The following is a 20,275-nucleotide window of genomic DNA, read 5'->3' on the forward strand; positions in this document are numbered from 1 at the left end:
TTACACTTGACTAAGCTACAGGTCATTAAGGACCTAATCACACAGATGACGGGAAGGTGATTTTTGACGCCTGTGCCCAGTCCTGGTCATGCTCGGGTCTGGTCATGCTGGTCATTCCCATCTCCATTTTATTCAACACAGGCTCTACTTTCTTTTCTCACTCTCTCAAGGAGTCTTTCGGTCTTTTCTTTCTTGTAGTTTATACTTTGCACACATATATGGGTCGATTAGGATGGCGGACGGACAAAGTCGGTCCGCCATCCTATCTGGGGCAGGGACCTTCCGCCACAAGGGCGGAGGTACCGTGCCCCGAATTAGGATGCACCCGCCACAGTGGCAGGTTCATCCCACATTTTTAACATTGCGGCGACGGTGCTGAAAGCACCGTCCGCCGCAATGTCAAAAATGCATGTTGTGCGTTTCACAGCACAACATGACAGGCACACGCGGTGCCTGCCATATTGTACTGTGAAACGCAGGGGGGTACCATAGGTACCCCCTGTGCACCCCCCACCCCCCTTCACCCTGGGGGCCCGGAAAGGCATCTGCATCCGGCCATCGTAATATGGCTGGCGGTGTCTGGAAGACACCGCCAGCCATATGAACCTTTTTCCGCCCCGGCCGCAAGGCAACCGGGGCGGAAAAGCGGCAGACAGTGTTTCTGTCCGCCGCGGTCCCCCCGCTATTGTAATAGGCGGGGGGGGGGGAATTGGTGGCGGACGGGCACAGATGGCGGACGGATCGCCACTGCCTGCATTAGACAGAGATCCCGCGATCCAGATCTGAACACCCAGAGGAACCAACATTGACAAAGCCAACAGATTTGGGCTTAATATGCTGACACCCAACCACAGGAATGCACACTTGTGTGCGTTAGCCTAGCGAAACCAGACGTATATCTTTTTTTAGGAAGTCCCGAAATAAATAATGTTTTAACAATTGTTTCCATTCTCTAAGTTACATCATGTAATTGATGAACTTTGAAAGGCCAGCAAATTAATTTATTCAGAAGGCAAATGGTTTCTTTCTGTTTTTTTCCCTACATGTGTAACATGAAGAAAAAAAAAGTGCCTGTGAAGTAAATAAAGTTTAGAGGCAAGGTCTGTATTGCTGCCGTGGACAAAGGATCGGTGATAGACTTGTTAAACAGAATGTTTGCCTCTGGGTTTGCTTTGGATGGGAAAGTCTGCACTGTAATAAAGAGGTGTGACTCGAAGTCATTAGTTAGTTGAGTTTTTTCTAAGCCATCCCCCTGTTTTTGGAAGTGGGGGCTTGGGGTTCAGTGGTGAATGCTCTTATAATTTCCCCTCTGCTCAGAGACTCTTCTCCTCATTACCTGTAGACGGTGTCATACTGATGCAGGCCTCTCTGACATCATGTCGACTGCAATTTCACAAACACCTCACAGTGGAACTAAACAGTGTCTGACGTATATGTCCACTAACACATACACATTCACCGAATATGCCTCCTTTTCACAAATGCCTTCACTCCATATACAATTACAATGCGGACATTACAACGCATACCATTACCCCGCAAGTCGAAACGACGACTTGCAGAGGGGGGCGCTGGATGTTGGAATTGTATAGTTTACTATTCCAACTCTAGTCTGTGTGGACAGTAGAGGAGGTGTTGGATTTTAAATCCAACACCTTCTCCCTCCTCCGCGCGTCGTTGTTTCGACTTGCGGGATAATGGTGTGCCTTGTTGTAACGCGGTTGTTGTAACGACCGCGTTGTAATTGCATGCGGGGTGACAGCTTCATTGTGAGGGCTGTTTACCACATGAGGTAACGTCCAAGAGGCGCACACCTAGTGACAGAGACCAGGTATGGCTCCTGAGCTCATAGTACAAGATGCAAAGTCCAAAGGACTGTGGTCTCGCAGTCTCGAGCCTGACGTCCCAGCAGGTGGGGGTGGTTGGGGGCTGCATGGTTTATGTACTAGGGTCCAGATTTACTATGCACTTGCATTGTCATTGCTTGATGCCAGTCATTGCAAGGCAATGCAAGGCCTTTTTTTGGATTTACTAAGACACACAAAAAGCCACTTTGCGTGGGTTGGTGTGGTTTCATAAATACAAAGTAATGTAGTGCATAGTGCGGTCTTGCATCACTTTGCGTTAGGGATGCGTTCCATGGGTGGTGCATGGGTGTTCCCAAGCATTCCCCCATTTATTGTGATGCAATCCCAGATTTATTAAAGTCAATAAACCTGGGATTGACCCAAATTGGTGTACCTCCCAGACCCAGGCATAACCAGGAGAAATATCTTTATTTCTCTTCGGTACATACTTTTTGTATTTGTGATGCATTCAGCATCAGACATAGAAAAAGGAAAATATCTTTAAGGATTGTTTTTGTGCAGGAAGGTACTCCTTCCTGCACAACAACAATCCTGCTCATAACGCAGGCACCCTTGCAGCAAGGCGCACGGGTGCCTGCATTGGTGCTAGGCAGCTTTAAGTGGGTCAGCACAAGGAGGGAGCAGAAGCAAGGAGGGAGCAGAAGTGTGCCATATCTTAGTAGAAATTGCGAATTTCTGATCGCTCCATTTCACGCAACACAGTGCATCAACTTTTCTTTTTGTCAGTGTTGCATGAATTGTTAGTAAATATGTCCCTGGATATCCCACAGCCCAACTGATGTAAGATTAAAGGAGCTCCTTTATTGAAAGGAGATTTAACTTTTACTCATGAGGTGGGGGAGGGTAGTAGATTCTTCTGTCTGTCCCGTATCCATGCGTATCCATATCCATGAGGCATGCAAGCAAAGGCATTCCGTTGATGTTCTAGCGCCTTCCCCACTCCAGGATGCTTCGTCTCTGCCTCCCCAAAGGTTCTTCTTGGGTATTCGTAGATTGAATTGGAATGAGCTTCCATACCACTTACATCAATGTACTGATCATTTTAAATTCAGAAACTTCTCAAGGCTGAGCTGTTCGTGGCTTAATAGTATTTGATTATCTGTTTGTGATCTGGGCGGCGCCGAGATACTTCTTCCAGGGGGATTTGTACGCTTTATAAATTAGACTAACATAACATAACATAGTAACTGGGATGGTGTGTTTTTAATTATTTGCATTATTTGTTAGAAACACAACACATATGTCACTCAATTTACTATCACTTGGGAGTTGTCATGATCCTTGGAAACATATTCAGTATGCTACAGCTAGATCCACTAAACTCCGTTTGTCACTGGCCTGATGAAATTTCCACACAGGTGTAAACATGTACATAAATAAAGCAGAGGATTTCGAGATAACTTCAGTAGACGTACCGCTCCATCATGAATGTCATTTTTATATAGTTAGAAATTCCTTCAGAGAGAGTAAGCTTGACTCCTGTCAGAAGTATATGATGCGAGAGCGCATGGCCGTGTGCGAAGCTGCCCAGTGACCTCTTGAGACCTCTACAGTTTCAAAAGGCTCTCTTGGTGGATGGACACTAATAACTTCTGACAGATCCCGGCACAAGGACGCAGAGTTATGCCGACCAGAAGGAGGATTACCTTTTGAAGTAGAACTTGACCTTCACTGTTGATACAAATGAGCTGGGCTAAAAGAAAACAAGAAAGTGCTTTGTTTTTTTGTAATCAGAACATAATGTGAAATATAAAGAATTACAGATGGGTAACAGTAAATAACAGGGACGTATTACACCAAGGGATTCTGAGCAGCATCACCTAGACAACGTGAGAAAAGCTCTAGTTGCTTATGATGTCTCTCAGAACCCCAAGGTTAAAAATCACCCTCTTTGGTCACTTTTCACCCATCTGTAATGTTATGCTATGTAACATCATCTGTTTGTGCTTTCAACTGGTATGGAGAGGCAGAGAAGTAATAGAGGAGCCATAAACAACATATTATATCCTCCCTGTCACAAATGTGAAGAAAAGAAATCCCTCCTGCCGACTTATCCTGTCTCAAACTTCGCTTTCTGTTCTCCATCAAAGAGCCAGAGCTGACGGGCTCTTAGAGAGCCCGGCCATAGCAGCCTGGGATTTATTGTTGATGCAGCAACAGTGAGAAACAACCATTTTTTGCCACTGTTGTGGCTGCATCATAACAGTGAATAATCAGATTTAGAACTGGTATTGAAGCTACTGACTCTTAGAGAAAGCTGTACCTAACACACACACTTATAGATGGGTAACTGGGAATAGCTGGAATTTTATTCACAGAGGGATTCTGAATAAAATCAATTAGGCACCAGCAAAGTTTGAGATGTCTGTGATGTCAATCAGAACTTGAGGCATATAACATCCTTGTTAATCACATTTCCCCATCTGTAATTTTATATTGCATATGGTCCCTGCAAATTATCTGCCCCTCCTTTCAACATATATGCAGCAGGGACGGCCTTAGGCATGTGCAAGCTGTGCACCTGCACAGGGCTGCCAAACCCCAGGGGCCGCCACGCCAATATATATCCTTAATATAATAATCCTCTGAGGATGGATACATATTTGCGTGGCGGCCCCTGGCAGTGATTTGGCAGCCTGCGGCTCTGTTCCACTTCCAAACACCCTGACCCCACCCTCTTCACTGGCCTCCGCGCCTGCGTTCCACCTGGGGCCCTCTACCTACGCTCCCTGCCCAGGGCCGCCATGAACCTAGAGCCGCTCCTGAATGCAGGGGCAGAGGAACAATGGGGAACCATACACATGTATTAGAAAAAAGGTTAATAAAAAACACAAAACCTGACCTCTTGTCACCTACTTCCACCGCTGTTGGGATACCCTCCCTGTTCCTAAATAAAAAAAATCAATACCTGGTCTACTGCCACCTACATCCACCACTGTCGAGATACCCCCTCTGTCCACTAAATTAAAAAATCAATACCTGGCCTCCTGCCACCTACCCCCATACCCAAACTTAAAAAAATAAGCCCTGATCTTCACCCACCCAGACCCTCCAACCTCTGTGCACGCCAAGTCGAAAGTTGCGCTCTCCGGAGAGCTGGCACCACACTGATGGCTTCTGTGAGAGCTGATTGACAGCACAGCTTTGTCTCTCCTCAGAGTGGGTCTGTAGAGACCCACAATGACAGGGGAAAAGGTGTTTGGTGAAAGCACTGCACCGCCTTTGTTTCCCCATCTCCCTCTGATCTGAGGAGACCCAGAAGGCTGGAACGGTAAGTTAGACCGCCAACCTCTATGGGCAGGGCCGGCACTAGGCATGGGCAGTGTGGGCAGCTGCCCAGGGCCCCGTAGTCAGCCCTCCAACTTGGGGCCCAGCACCAGTGCGCCAGTCAGACTACGGCATGAAAGATGATGCAGTGCAAAGTGCACCACCTTAGGAGGCCCACCCCCTCCCTTGGCCTCACTACTATGCTGTGACAAGGGGAAACGGAGGGCAGGCCCCCCATTCCCAGTTGCAAAAGACACATTCCTCATGTTTGTCCAGCAATTAGGCCTCCACATCCCCACCCCCACCCCTGCAGAGGTACAGCAGGATGGCAACCCTCACACCATCAGCCCTTGATGAGCTGTTAGGTGCTTGTAGGTGACTGAGAGGGAGGAGTTGCAGCTTCAGGAGCAGGGGCATCTATTCAGATGCAAACAGCCCTGAATGCGTCATGTCTATGAAATTTAGAGGGGCCTCGCACATTGCCTTTCTGCCCAGGACCCCAAAAATCCTAGAACCGGCCCTGTCTATGGGGTCCTGAGGAGGCCGTGGTGGAAGGGAGGGGAATCGAACTCATCACCAAGTGACAACGCTTCAGGGATAGCCGGACCCAAGTCTGGGAGTTCAAGCTAAAGGCGTTCTATGAACGCTGTTTACATGTTGTGTAGACACTCTGGGGGTTATTTACGTCCCTTGTGCCGCCTCTACGTCACGTTTAAAGTGCAAGGCGCTTGTAAATAACCCCATCTGTTTCGAATGTTTCTACTGTTTTTTTCCTCTTTCTTCACATTTGAAATTTCATGTCCTAGAAGAGCAAAACTCAAAAGACCCTGCATAAGAACGTGCATATTGATTATTTTTCTATTGCATTACAATGTGTACTCAGGTTTTAGTGCCGACTACAGAGATTTGTGTGTAACTGGAAAACCACTGGATTTAGACGTGAACTTGGCTGAACTGGCATTTCATCCCCCTGACGCCCATACGTGTTACTTACTTGCATTAATTTAGTGAGAAACAAGACAGAATTCAGCTTGTGGAGAACGGTAAATCCGAGGTCTGTACCGGTAACACTCGCCCTGCCAGCATTAGTCTATTATCACGTGTGAGACTCTACAAACATTCAAACTGAGCCGGAGTCTATGAGATTCAGGCACGAGCAGGGGGCCTCATATAGGTGAACATGCCTGTCTTAAGCTTTTCTAGAGTGACGTCAGTCTCGTAGTAATTCGTATGTTTAGTAACAGTTAACACTGGCCAGAAAGTATAGTGAGTGGCTTGTGGCGTCATGAAGGCTGCTCTTGAGAGCGGTGACCGTAGTATTGCATCACAATTAGCCCCGCCCCCCGCGAGGAAGAGGCAATAACACAGATGCTCAAAGGGGCCCGAGAGATAAAAGTCCAAATGCTTCCAATTTCCGGCCTCCTGTGTGACGCAGCTCGAAATGCACGCGCCGCGCACTTAAACACGCACAGCGACTGCTTCCAGATGGGGCGCCGGGCACGGCCAGGCCTGGAGAGGGCTCTTCAACGCCGAGGCCTCCGACGGCCCCCGCCCCAGTCAGCAAGATCAGCAGATGATTGGCGTTAGTTGGCTCGAGCTGAATGTCTGGAAAGCACGATGATTACTTGAAGGAAGTTGCGGGCAGGCATGCTCCGCCCCTCACTAAATGGAGAATAGATAAGCAAGTGTCCAAGAAATGAATGGTCAAGAATGTCACTGGGCAGCTAGATCATGAGATACATGTCAAGGGCTTGGAAGTCATGAGTCTTGGCTTTGAGTGACCCATTCATCCTCACCCTGGCTCAGCTAGGATCCTGCCCTCCTGATGTCGCCTGCTTGCGGCAAAAGTCACCCGTCTTGTAACCAAGGCCCAGACTTATCATACTTTCACACAGCGTAATGCAGCAAGCCATCTTGTTGCGCCAAAGGGTAGGCATGCGCTGTATTTAACATTATACTGTGCATTCCTGTCCTTTGTGCTGACGCATAATGTACTGCCTTGTGCCAACGCAGGCACCCTTGCACCATGGCTGAAGGGTGCCTGCATTGTAGACAAAATTGTTTTTATGCAGGAACAGGGGCTTAGCTTGGTTAGTAAGATGGGGGGGTGAGCTTCAGATTTTCCGACAATCATGCTGGCATATAATGTTTAAATACAGTGTATGACAAGCAGGGTGTATGAGAGAGGTCTAAGGGGCAGTGGAAAGGGAAAGGAAGGAGGACTGGTAGGAGCACTATGCGGGAAAACACCATATTTTGTAAAATAACCAATATTATTGAGGACTTTCAGAACATAAATGGCGAGAGTGTGTGTGCGTTTTTGTGTGTGTGTATATAACAATTTCTGGTGGAATCCGACAGACATCTCACCATACCCATACAGATAGCACCTGGACCCAACTATCCATTGGAAAATACATTTACTGGGGGAGGGGGACACCCAAACCTTCCCCTCCCCAAAGCTAAGCCCCTGTGCAGGAAGGAACACCTTCCTACACAAAATCAATCCTCAGAGGCATTTTCCTCTTTCACATAGAAAGAAGAAAAAAGTAAAAACAAGGCGAAATAAAGATATTTCTCCTTGTTACGCCTCTTTTTGATGCATTCCCAGGTTTAACACTTATGATAGTCAGGGAATGCGCCAAAATCCTTCGGTGGCTGCGTGGGAGCACCCATGCGTCACCCAATGAACGCCTTGCTGGGGCGGAGTAACGCAGCGTAGCGATTTGCGCTGACTTGCGCTATTCCAGATTTATCAAGCCATGGAGGGCGACGCAAGGAGGACTTGTATGGCTTGATAAATCTGAATTTAGTGTTGCGTCGTCCTTGCGCCCCATTGTTTGGCGCAAGGGCGACGCAACACTATGATAAATATGGGCCTGACTGTCTTTATCTGAGCAAGTATTTCTTTAAGTTAGCCTTTATTTATTGGGAATATTGAACTCGAACGGAAATTCTGTACGTACTGTGCAAGAAACGATGCATTGAATATAGGGTTGGATGGCAAAAGAGCATTAGTGAGACAGAGCAAATGAGATGTGACAAGACAAATGAAGCTGTTACATAGAGCTTAACACCCAAGAGCCCACGGAGCGTGGCAGGAGCATTATAAACTGAGAATAGAGCCTCATTCTTTAATAGACAGAGATTGCAAAGGGGACACTAAGGTGTAAATTCTTCTTTTCTGTTTCAGAAATTCTCAACGATGCTCTCTTTGATGAAGATCATGACGAGATAGTCATCGTGAAGGATATCGATATGTTTTCGCTTTGTGAACATCACTTGGTACCTTTTTTTGGCAAGGTAATGGGTTTCCTTCATTGTTTTCAATCATTAAACAGATGTTGAGGGAATTTCAAGGCACCCTATATGGCTGATGAGAAGCTCCCTAACTAGGCCCTCATTACAGGTGGCTGCTTAATTCTGAAAAGCAATCAATTGAAATTAAGTGAGGTTTACTTTTATCTGATCAAAGAAGCTGAAATCGCTGATGGAAATCCCAGGACAAGATGGAAAATTACCAGAGAAATCTGGCCTGGAATTACCGGCTCCCCAATAATTTTACATTTCTTGGTGACCTTCAGGGTCCTCCTTGTAATGGGCCAGATTGTTCCTGCCTCCAGAGTTACCAAAACCCCTGACATCAATAACCAGGATTGAGGAAATAACTGCCCATTACGCCCTATTCCTAATTGTAATTAATATTAAAATGGTGTTTAAGCGGATTTTAAAAACATTTTTTTAGAGTTTTATATAACGCGAACTAGACTTGAGACATCAGGTATCAGAGTGCTTTACATGAGCACCAGTTTCATTACAGATGGACACTTGAATTTTTTTTAGGCACAGGGAGATTAAGTGATTTGCCCAGAATCACAGGATGTTGAGCGTCGTTGCCAAGAATCAAACCCGATTCCCCAGCTTTGAGGTTGACCGGTCTAGCCGTAAGGCTATATCCTCTCCCTATTCATCCTATCCTAATAAATATATTGCAACACACTATCAACCAACACGCCAGGTCTCTTTAAGAATGCAAGCTGGCCTTAAACCATTGATAGAAGTTGTAAAGTCAACAGTTACCTGGGCTTGGTGCAGCTTTCCTGGCCTGCTACTGCACATGTTTGTAAAATCCAAAAAGTAATTAATCTGCACTCATACATAGAAGACCTATTACAGGTACAGATTTACTACTCTCTTTGTGAATTGGGCTCTATTTATTTACTGTTCACTCAGAAGTTTTAAAGTGCATTCATATTCCAGCAAGCAGATGATAGCATAGGTAAGCATGGTGTGTCTCTTAGGCAACAGTGTGTGCTTCAGTTAAATGATATCCCTAAATACACCAGGCGCAAAAAATGTATAAGCAATGAATTAAGCTAAATAAATCCCACAGCTTTTTCTACTATTGTGTACCGTCATTATGTATATACACATATTTACCACCAAATTATCTGCCTCAGTCAGTGCATGTTGGTATTTTATACATATGTTTTAGAAAACACTGTTTTTTGTGAAAATTAATTGTCAGTGTTTTCGTTCTGCAGGTTCACATTGGCTACATCCCAACAAAGAAAGTGGTGGGGTTGAGCAAGCTTGCACGGTGAGTTCCTTAAGTTCCTGCTTTTTATTTTTTTCGTATTCCAACAATGGTCCTTTGGTGCTTAGGATCAGCAATTAATATTTCTGCTCTAACACTAAGTATTAAAGCTCCTTGGATTTAAAATATCCTTCTTAATGCCTTCACAACACACGATCGCAGAATATGTATTACCATTGAGTTTCTGTTTGAGGTCTAAATAATGCTTGTTCTGATTTGGGTGACATGGTTTGGGGTTCACAGGTATTCCGGAGAGTCGTGAATGAACAAAATACTTGCATTATTTTCGATATAAATTATATACACTGGAAATGTTTTTGTGACTGTCGTGTAAGTAAATGATACAAATAATTTTGATATGTTTATCTCTAAACATGTTGTTGTTGTGCGGTCATTTGTTCTTGAACTGGCGACATGATCGCTCATCTTGTCCTGCACCTACAGATGTTGGGTTTCCATTACTGCTTAGAAACCTCCTTAGAAGAACCTCTTCCTTAAACTTTTAGATTTCCAGATGTATTAAGAGCTGTGCACTTCTAGTAATGTGGTGAGTTAGGGATTTATTGGGGTGCTCAAAAAAGAGGTTTATCTGCATTACGCATTATTAGTGAAGCCTCACCTGTGGCCGAATTCAGAAAGTCAGTAACCTGGTCCCCTGAAACAAATTTCTGGCTATCTGAAAATGTGCAAATATTCCAGGAATTCGTCTGTAAAACTGTGAATGTCACAGTTTTACAGAAGTACTAACATGAATAAACATTTACACATTCAGAAATGTAGCAACAATGTTTTTCCGACTGAATAAATGTTATGCAGAAATGTATTTGCACATATTGTTTAGGGTTTTCCAACACAGAGACATAATTTTTCCCTGTGGACAGCATCCTTCCCAGATTGGGAGTGTTCTCTCTCCTTTGCCTGTGGCAGGGGTAACCTATAACACATTAACAGGTGGGATAGCACTTGAAAAGGGTTTGAAAGGACCCACACACTTGTTTGAAACTTTGTCGGTACTCACCTTTTGTGGATGCCTCCACTTTGAAATAATCACAGCACACCTTTGTGTGGGGATTTGCTCCCATGTAAATTTACACCATGATGGTGTAATTTCAGGTGTGAGTAAATCATTTTACGAGCTCAAACTCGCATTCTGTAATCCACAAAGTTGAATTTGTTATAAGCTGAAGAGATTTCTGTGAATAGTTGTTTTTTTTCTCTTCATAATATGCAATTGACCTTTGGTTGTGCCCAGTGGGTAGTTGTTAAGGAAGTGTTTTTGACAATCACTAGGTCTCAGCTTGCATGCGCTTGACACATCCATGAAATGTGCCAGTAGGTAATGACCACATTGCTTTGCATATGGACATACCCAGCAAATGTTTTCTTACCATGGGACCCATTATGGGCACATCCTTTGGCTATGCCCAAAGGGATCCTGGCTGAAGACATGGATTTTGGCCAACACCACACCTGAGTGCCCACAGCCAAAGGCTATTCCCAGTTGGGGGGCAGGGAGTCACCATTTGTTTCCCCCTTATACATTTTGTTAGATGAAACGCAGAGAAATTTAGTGGGGAAAAGACCAGGCAAAAAGCCAAAACATGGTTAAAAGAAAAACACACAACTGCCGAAGAAGGTAGAGCACTTCAAACCCAATTGTTTCATATTGTAAGTGTTTGCTGTCAGTTATCATGTCGTTTTTTCGAATTTGCAATCTCGTACAAATTCTATAGCTGGGATCTAATCACTCTTCGCCCCATCTGAGAGTGCACATCCGGGACTTTTATTATTTTTGTTGTCCACGTAGCATATGAATGGTGTATGAATACTCTTAATACACTCAAGAATTGAAGCCTGGATCGGATATCATTTCTCCTATATGAGACTTGGGTACTGGGATTACACTGATATTTAATATTCGTCGCTTTAGTGAACAATCTACATCTTATTATAAGCCCTGATGAACTTCCTTTTGCACAAAAGCGAACAAAGAAGACTGACGGACTTCATTTGTTCTCCTGAATGATTTCTTGGTGCACCTTCCTTTTCGAAAAAAAGTCAAAACATGCATATTTCACAGCAATAAATACCAAATCTGCATGTTATGCGAACGTCTGGGAAGTGGAATCTGATATATTTATGACACACAGCAGATATTCAACCCAGGGTACCAGTATTTACCATGTATGGTAAATGCCACACCTTATTCTACCCTACTCTGAACCTTTTTCTATGTGTTTATTTCTTTGTAGACCATACTCAATTAGTTGGTCCACTTGGTGCTGCTTTTGTAATGGAACTGAAAAGGAGTTGGTTAACAGTAATTCACAAACATATATTTAGGGATATTGCATCATGAGTTAGAAAAAGAGTGTAACACATGGAGTGAACATATAGGAGTGAAAAAAACAATCTTTGGTGAGTACCATACTCTGTCTCCTAGTTACACTCCCGTAATGTTTAGGGTAGCCATATTTAATACGTTAAGGAATAAATAGAAGGGATCACATTATCTCAGTTTAATTTATTCATGATGTTTTCCTGCCTGCCTCTTTGTTAGTGGGAGTGATCTTGATAGTGAGGACCAATCTGTCAGGCTGACATATATGAATCATGTCTTCTAGCCTGGGCCTGAGTCAGGTGTATATGAGTACAGGACACCTGTACTGCAGAAGAAATGACTGGCATGGCACACAAGCGGCTTGGCAAATGTTGACAATTTATCCCAACCTAAATTACCTTTAAGCACAGGATAATCCAATCCTTCAAATACTACATGTTCCTGCCTGTCAGTGCTAAGGGTTTACTCTAGCAGGCCTGAAACAAAAGGGGAAACAGTACCCAGTATGGAAGGGTAGATATGACAACATATACCCGACGGTCCTAATCTGTGCTCATTACTTTTTCAGTACACATGAGGTTTGTGTTATAATTAATCTTTATACTGAAGGCCAACCCTTCCTTCCCTGCTGGCTTGATTTAAAATGTCAACTTTTTGAAGTTGTTCGTTTTTGTCTGATTGTGGCACAGCAAACTGTATCACATACTGTGTTTCTGAATTAAATCTCTTTTGTTTCAGAATCGTTGAAGTCTTCAGCAGGCGACTACAAGGTTTGTTTTTTTGTCTTTTTAGGTTTGGCGTTAGCCAAGACCTTTTGATTTTACAAAAATAAATACATATACTTACTTGTAGGGGCTTTCAGCCAGCTCTCTTCCTCCATTGGTCTGTTGTTGTGTCATTCACATGTTGCTTCTGCCCACCACAGCATCCAGCGTGGGTAAGCCCACGTCAGCCATTGGCTCTGCTTACTGAGTGATGGCATTTACCCTATGTACATGTGTATACCAGCCTGAAAACAAGTGCTTTTGTGTGCCAGGGCTTATGAGGAAATCTGTATTTTCATTTGTGTTTTATATTTATTTTTGGTTACCGTTGTTGGGTTTTTGCCAGTACATTTGTGGCTCGCTACTGTCTTTTTGGGGGGGTTTCAGTGACCCTCGAGCTTTTCTCTGCATGTATAGTACGTGATCCTGCCAGAGTACAACCAGCAGCTCCTGGCATGGTCACTGGCCAGACCTTATAACATTTGGGCTTCTTAAACATTCACTTTAAATGAGTGAAAATTACCATGTATTTTATTTTTTAATGTATTTATTTTTAGAGTTTTATATAGCACGAACAAAACCGATTTCATAGCCTTCCACCAGAGATGGGTAGTTATGCGGCACGGCCATTGTTTCAGCTGTGGTCCTTACAGGTAAGAATGGTTGGGCCGGTTGGGGGGGATTTAAACAGACAACGACGAGGGAAAATAAAATAAATAAATACTTTTTCCTCGTCGTCGTCTGTTGAAATCCCCTCGCACCCGGCCCCACCGCCCCAACCCAAGATCTTACCTGCATTGGTTGCGGCTGCATTATTTGTGGTCGTGCTTGCAAGGAGTACAAGTTATGTGCTAGTCTCCAGGTTTTTTAACTTGCCCTGATCATCCCTCGTGCCCCTCCTTGGGGTCCGTGAATGCATATCCAGGCAAACGCAGTCTGATAATTACAATGACATCTTGCTTGATAGAGCTGCGAGCAGGCTATGTGGCCATTGTTAATTAATGTACGGATACCAGATGTCTGCTGATGTGCACATTTAGAGCCGTGTCCAAATGCTATGTATCAAAAAAACATTAGGCCTAAAATTTGTGTTATGTCAGCATAGTCAGTGTAATTTTGATAATTTCCTGTTATTCTTGTTATATAAAATTCCTGAAATTACACTTACACCACATTAAGGGATTATCAGCCCTTTGCTTTAAAAGTTTAATGCAACTGCATGGGAGCAACACGAACGATGCAGGAGTGTATGTGAGGATGCATTCCGCTCTTAAATACAGCGCCAATTGCTAGTTACGCATTTCGCCTAACTGAGTGTAATTTCAAATAATTTTGTCAACATTTCAAGCATTTCACATAGTTAAAAGCTAATTTCGCACACCCAAAAGAATGATGCATCTCACATTTGCAAGGTGGATTGTAAGAGACCCTTTCTGTGGTACTGTGTCTGTATGTTTTGTGTTTGTTTGTGAGTCAACCCTGGAAGTAAAGCCAACTAATCCTACAACAGCAGATCTTAGGTGTCTTTTGTTGCACCCTCAGGACAGACATTGGGAGCAGCTGCTTTAGTCAGTGAGGTCATAGAGCAGACACAATGTAACTACTTTTTAAATTGTTCTTGAAATATTTGTAACTGAATGGAGAATTTCTAAGGGAAAATTGTCAAATGTTGATTCCTTCTTCATTCAAACGCATTGGCACACAGACTTTCGGATTTGTGAGCTAGAAATATGGTTCAATGACTCATTTTAATAGTAATTTATAATCCAACCTAATGGTCGAATTGGATATTATGTGACTATTTTGGATACAGCACTTTTAGAAAGTTTCCAGACTGCTCCTGCAGCCTCTATATGCAGTTTTAAACTGCAATTTCAACCTGTCCAAATAAACATTTCGTCAGGTCTAAACCTTTATTTTTTTTAAACTTATAAAGCACCCATAAACTAAGCCGTAAAAGCCCATAGGGCAGTGTGCATGGTATTTACAAAGTTGTACATGTTTATTTGATGTACTTTTTTTCATGTCCTGGCAGTGAAAATACCTCCAAAGCTGTTTGTCACTGCGGCAAGGCTGGTCATCCCATAGGAAAGCATAGTGTTAGACTATAACATTTTATAGTGCTTAACTTCAGCTTGGGAACAGCTAGAAATATGCTTCAAAGTGCCATTTTAATAGTAATCCAAATTAATGGTCAGGTCAGAAATTATTTTAAGTATTTTGGAATTAAGACTTTTAGACAGTGTACCTTTTTTCAAGTGCCAAATGACACCTTACTGCTGATGGCACCCTATGGTCAGATGTGGATTACTTCCAGACAGTGCATATAGGGCTTGGGTGTGGAGAGTTATTTTTCTTCCTTAATCAAGATGGTCTGAAGGCTGTACCCAGCTTCTTCCTGAGCTTCAAACGATGACTACCCTATCATTGGCAGATGCAGCTCACACCAATCCCTGCCCTGCTTTTGTTTGGCTAGTTAGTCTGGCTCCAAACCCAGTGAGAGTGGGGAGCTGCCTGAGAACTGGCCTGGAATGACCACATGGAAGGGTTTGCCCCTCATCATAGCCACACCTCTGGGGGTGGGTGCATGGACCTCTGACCAGGGGAAGAAGGGTTCTGCTGTGTTTGAGTTAGTCAGAGAGGGGCGCTGTGGGACAGTATATAGAAAAATAAACAGGAAGTGCTGCGAAAGTGGGATGGGTCACCCCTGGGGATTTTTACCCCATTGGTTAGGGAGTGGCCAGGAGTTTCTGCACCCACAGGCTGGCACTGGGCATACATGTGGCATCCCCTATACCCTCTTCGGATCACTCCTGGAGCCATAGAAGAACAGAAGAGGACTGGACCTGCTGTCTGTGATCTGAGCAGAGACTTGAAGACTGGACCTGCTCTCCCTCTCATATCCAGGATATATTATTTGATGCCAATGGTATTATGGCTGACCTGTTTGAGCTACAGAGACACAACAAGCTCCAAAATGTCTTTTATCTGCACCCCAAGCCTTCCAGTTCCAACTGGAGCTGCCCAGGACCCAGCTGCTGGCCTCTGCTGGAGTGAGTCTTGACCCCCAAATGCTAGCAACTTTTTGCCATCACATTATGAAGCTCTATGTAACATTAAGCACCCAGATTTGAATACTGATGGTCCACTCAGCATCTCGTGCTGTTAGATCAAAATATGGGTAAACATCTACTTAGTGATAAGATGTTGTTTGTTTAATAAGCTGAAGAAGTGTATACATTATGATTGTCTCACTCTGAATGCAAAGGAGAGTAAAGCGAGTACTGAGGAAGTGCATAATAGGAATGCAATCAATACAATCTTTTTAGTGAAACATACTAACTGGTTGTATGATACAGGCACACATGGCTAAAACACGAATGCCTCTACCATGCTGCCCGAACCACGAATGCTTCTTAACCATGCATGTCTTTACCACAGAACTTTGTGGTAAAGGCATGAATGCTAAAGGGCTATGCATGACTATGCTCGCGACCCTCTCTACCCCCCCCTAAGTTACAAACCCCTAACTGCCTCCCCGCCCTGAGGTCCAAATACCTTAACCCAACCTGAAAAGTACCCCCTTCCCAGCCCTTAAAACGACCCGACCCTCCCAGCCCTGAAAACGACCCCTAGCCCCAGTTGTGAAAATGACCCGAGCCCTAAAACAACCCGACCCTCAGCCCTGAAAACGACCCGACCCCCAACCCATACAAGGTACCCGCCCAAAACCCAGCCCCACTTACCTCACTGCGTCCTATTTTCCAGGTGTCTGTCTGCTTCCTCCGAGCTGCTGCCAGAAGCTACACGCTGCCTTAACCACACATATTTGTGGTTAAGGGAAGCGTGGTAGCATTTGCTTAGTCGAAACAAGCGTGGCTCAGCCTGCATTGTTCCTACTGTTTCCCATTCAAGCTATATGCTTTCAATTTCTTCTTTATGAAAAGGCGTTAGCATTAGTAACTCAATAGCAGGGGTGTATTTTAATGGGTTAGTTGGGGTGTCTCCCCTCTCCCCCACCCAAAAAACAAATTCTCTTGTTTATAGTGGGGTTGTCGGAGCTCCAGCTGTGTCTACTAGTGTCTTATCAGACTTTACATGGAATGAGTAATAGGGCTTACGTTTCCTGTGAATGGTGCATGCTCGGGTGCCAATAAAATCTATTAAGTGTCACTATAGAAGGAAACATAGCGCTTAGCCTGGGTTTATGGCGCTGCTGAGGGAATTTTTTATTGCACATGGTCGCAGCACTAAACAGGTCTGCAGGAGTGTGCATGCTGAAAGGTGGTGCACACAGTCAGACACTTAACACTCATACCTCAAAGTTCAGCTAGATCTGAAGGGATTCAAGAAAGTTGTTTATTTTTCAAAATACTGTAAACTCTCTTACTGACATCTTCACTACCCTGTAAAAACCTCTATCCTTTTGAAAATGCTTATTTTCATCTTGCCTGCAATGCTTCTCTTGTTCGTTGCGCTATCTTTTTTTTGGGTATGCTGCTATATGTGTTGGGAAAAATCATACTTATCCCGCCTGAATCACACTTTCAAATCTATAGCCCTGCTCAATAGTTATAAATTCACCTACAGATAGCTGTGAAGTACCGTTGGAGTCTTCCACATTTCGATTTCCTATTGTAATTTTTGTCTCTGCAATGAAATATATGTGTTTTTTTTCTTTTTTCTTTTTTCATTGCCATTAACATAAAAGTACTGGCCATGTAAAAAAAAAAAAGAAGCAGCCACAATCCATAATCGATAGCAACATTGTGCATTCAGTTCCCACACCACACATTTAACATTCAAGAAACTGGAAAAACATTATTAATTTCTTTAGTTGCTGTCATCGTTTAGATCCAATCTATTTCATCTTGAGAAGTTTCTTGAAAACTGAACTTTTAACTGAGACCTTTGCCTGAGCTATGATGTGGTGAAAGAGCAAAGTTGATTCGGCCAGATTCAGACCACAAACATTGCACAATGGCCACTCCCTGTCACTCACCGAGTCTTCTGTACTACATATGACCCATAGCCATTCCCCAGGAATAACCACCTTACCCCAGAAGATGAAGTTGCAAAGAACCTAACACAATACTAATACCTGATTATGTTTAACCACTCACCAATATTAATGTAACTATTTATAAATTCACTCAAAAGTGGCTGGAAGGAGCCACCATACGTGGCACTACAAAAAAAATCTTAAAACTCGATCAAATATTAAAAACGTGTTTTCAATGACTGTCCAGAATGCACATAACAGAAGTGCCCGTGCTCACTCAAGATTCTTTACTTGCCTGAGTCAGAAAACTTCGAGGCAAAAAAAAGCTTGTTGATGCATAAACCTGCAATTTATAAAGGTAAAATACATGTAAAGTTCATTTTCAATTGTAAAGTGAACTAAGAATTTGATAAATCTTCTAGTATGGTTAAACACCTTCGTTTGTAGGTTAGGGGATTATGATGGGATTGTGATAATTTAAGTGTATGAGGGGGAGCACTGCAAACTAAAGTAAACATTCATAAGTTTCCAAAAATATTTTTCAGGTAGTACCCTCACCCCGGAAATGCACACACATTTACTCATGTAAAAAAGTAGCAGTAAGTGTTCTTTCATAGTGTGAATTCGGGATCAGGGGAAGAGATTTTGCCATAGTGAAAAATATTTTCCTATGTATATATATATATATATATATAAATATATATATAATTTAATATATATATACATATATATATTATATAATATATAATGTATAATATATATATAAATATATATATATATATATATATATAAATACACATCTGTTCACTATTCACACAAGAACAATTGTGCGCATGATTAAAATTCTGCACGTGTAAATTTCGAACACTGCAGGACATCTAAGACTCGTTAAATTCCTGGGATTCTTTGTGCATACCTAAAAAGTGTTTACTCTCAGCAAAGTAGTTACCTGCAGAAGTCGAGGCCTACCTTTCTCACTAAGGTTTTAGGTGACAGGCTCATGGCGTGTACTTTTCTCGGAGTAGTACCAAGTACTCTAACAGTATATCCTCCTTTTAAGTAGTACCAGACCCTCTTATGCTACATAGTTCCCTATGGTATTCTGACTTGGAATACATGAAGTGTAGGAGCTCCTACTAGCATGACTGTCTGTAGCTCTGTTGCAGAAACAATAGTGTGAGCTCGCGCCCTCCTCCTGGGCACTATTAATTGTCCTTTCTTTATTTCCAGTTCAAGAGAGGCTGACCAAGCAGATTGCAGTCGCCATTACAGAAGCCCTGCAGCCTGCGGGTGTGGCGGTGGTGATCGAAGCAGCGTAAGTCATCGGCCATGTCCTGGGCTGCGTTACCTATAAGGCGGTGTGGGATGTAAGACTGGTGTGTGTGTGTGTGTGGGGGGGGGGGGAGATGGGGGCTGCACGTGCTCCCACTGAGTCTCATTTTGAAGGATCTGGAGGCTTTGTTTGCACACCTTACGTGTGACCGGAAAAGCACAATGATAAACATGTCATCCACCTGCGGATGTGCAGTTAATTAGCTGTGTGGCTTCGGGAAATTGGCATGTTAAGCTGCTTATACCATCTAGCGAAACAATAGAGTGTTTACATGTACAGCAGCTGCGGGTACCAGATACTGGTTCGTTAACGCAGTTTCATTTAGATGTGGATAAGGTCTGTAGCACGCAACAGTCTGAAAAAACACGCATACAGAACATACTGTGTCAGTTTCACCGAGTTGTGCTTCTTGTGGGGTGTGACGCCTTGTATTTGACCGACAAGTTGAGCGCACCGCCTAAGGCCCTGGCTACACGCTCTCAAGGTGAAGCGCTGGATTTTTTAAGCGTTTCTATTTGAGTAGTCATGTTTTAGTCCAGGCGCAGGAATCATTTCTGCCTGAATCCAGGTGTTCGGGGCCATGCTGTGACGTAATCTTCGACCAGATGCCTCTGTCATCCTCACTCTCCTCGTCTCCACGGACTTGGAAAAGACACAAACCCATACATGTATTTAGCTTGACTAATCTCCACGGACAAGCATTTGTATTTTTAGCAAAGTGTACACTGCTCCACAGCCCTAATGGCCCAAGCTTTCTAAAATATTTTCAGCTAAGTTAAATGCATAGGTTGTTTTAGACTTCGGTGGAGGAAGGCAGCTGTAGCGCTCCTTTGCGATCTTGAAGGAAGGAAGCGCTTGCAACAGCTCACAGCCTTCGTAAATTGTGACAGCGTTCGTTGGCATGCAGAAGACAGATAAATATAGAAAACACATTTCCACCCGAACAAGATGCATGCATACGTCACTGTACATACATGCACTTTGCCTCCCTTTTCCCTTTGACCATGAAATTCGGAGCAGCTTTGATCTCGTTTCCAAACAAGTCTTACCGACCATTTGCCCAATCCGCTGTGATCGCAGTGCTGTAAATGATTACAAGGCCT

General features: G+C 43.6%; 1 protein-coding gene across 1 annotated transcript in view; it reads left to right on the forward strand.

Moving 5' to 3' along the window:
* LOC144763745 (GTP cyclohydrolase 1-like) overlaps nucleotides 1–20,275 on the forward strand; it is a 45,565-nt gene that overhangs the window by 21,044 nt on the left and 4,246 nt on the right. The window contains exons 2-5 of the mRNA XM_078649665.1: nucleotides 8,329–8,438; nucleotides 9,680–9,735; nucleotides 12,812–12,843; nucleotides 19,070–19,154. Coding sequence (XP_078505791.1) covers nucleotides 8,329–8,438; nucleotides 9,680–9,735; nucleotides 12,812–12,843; nucleotides 19,070–19,154 — 283 coding nt within the window. The remainder of the gene's footprint in view (nucleotides 1–8,328; nucleotides 8,439–9,679; nucleotides 9,736–12,811; nucleotides 12,844–19,069; nucleotides 19,155–20,275) is intronic.

The sequence above is a fragment of the Lissotriton helveticus genome, chromosome 6 (assembly GCF_964261635.1).
Source record: "Lissotriton helveticus chromosome 6, aLisHel1.1, whole genome shotgun sequence".
NCBI classification, from domain to species: domain Eukaryota; kingdom Metazoa; phylum Chordata; class Amphibia; order Caudata; family Salamandridae; genus Lissotriton; species Lissotriton helveticus.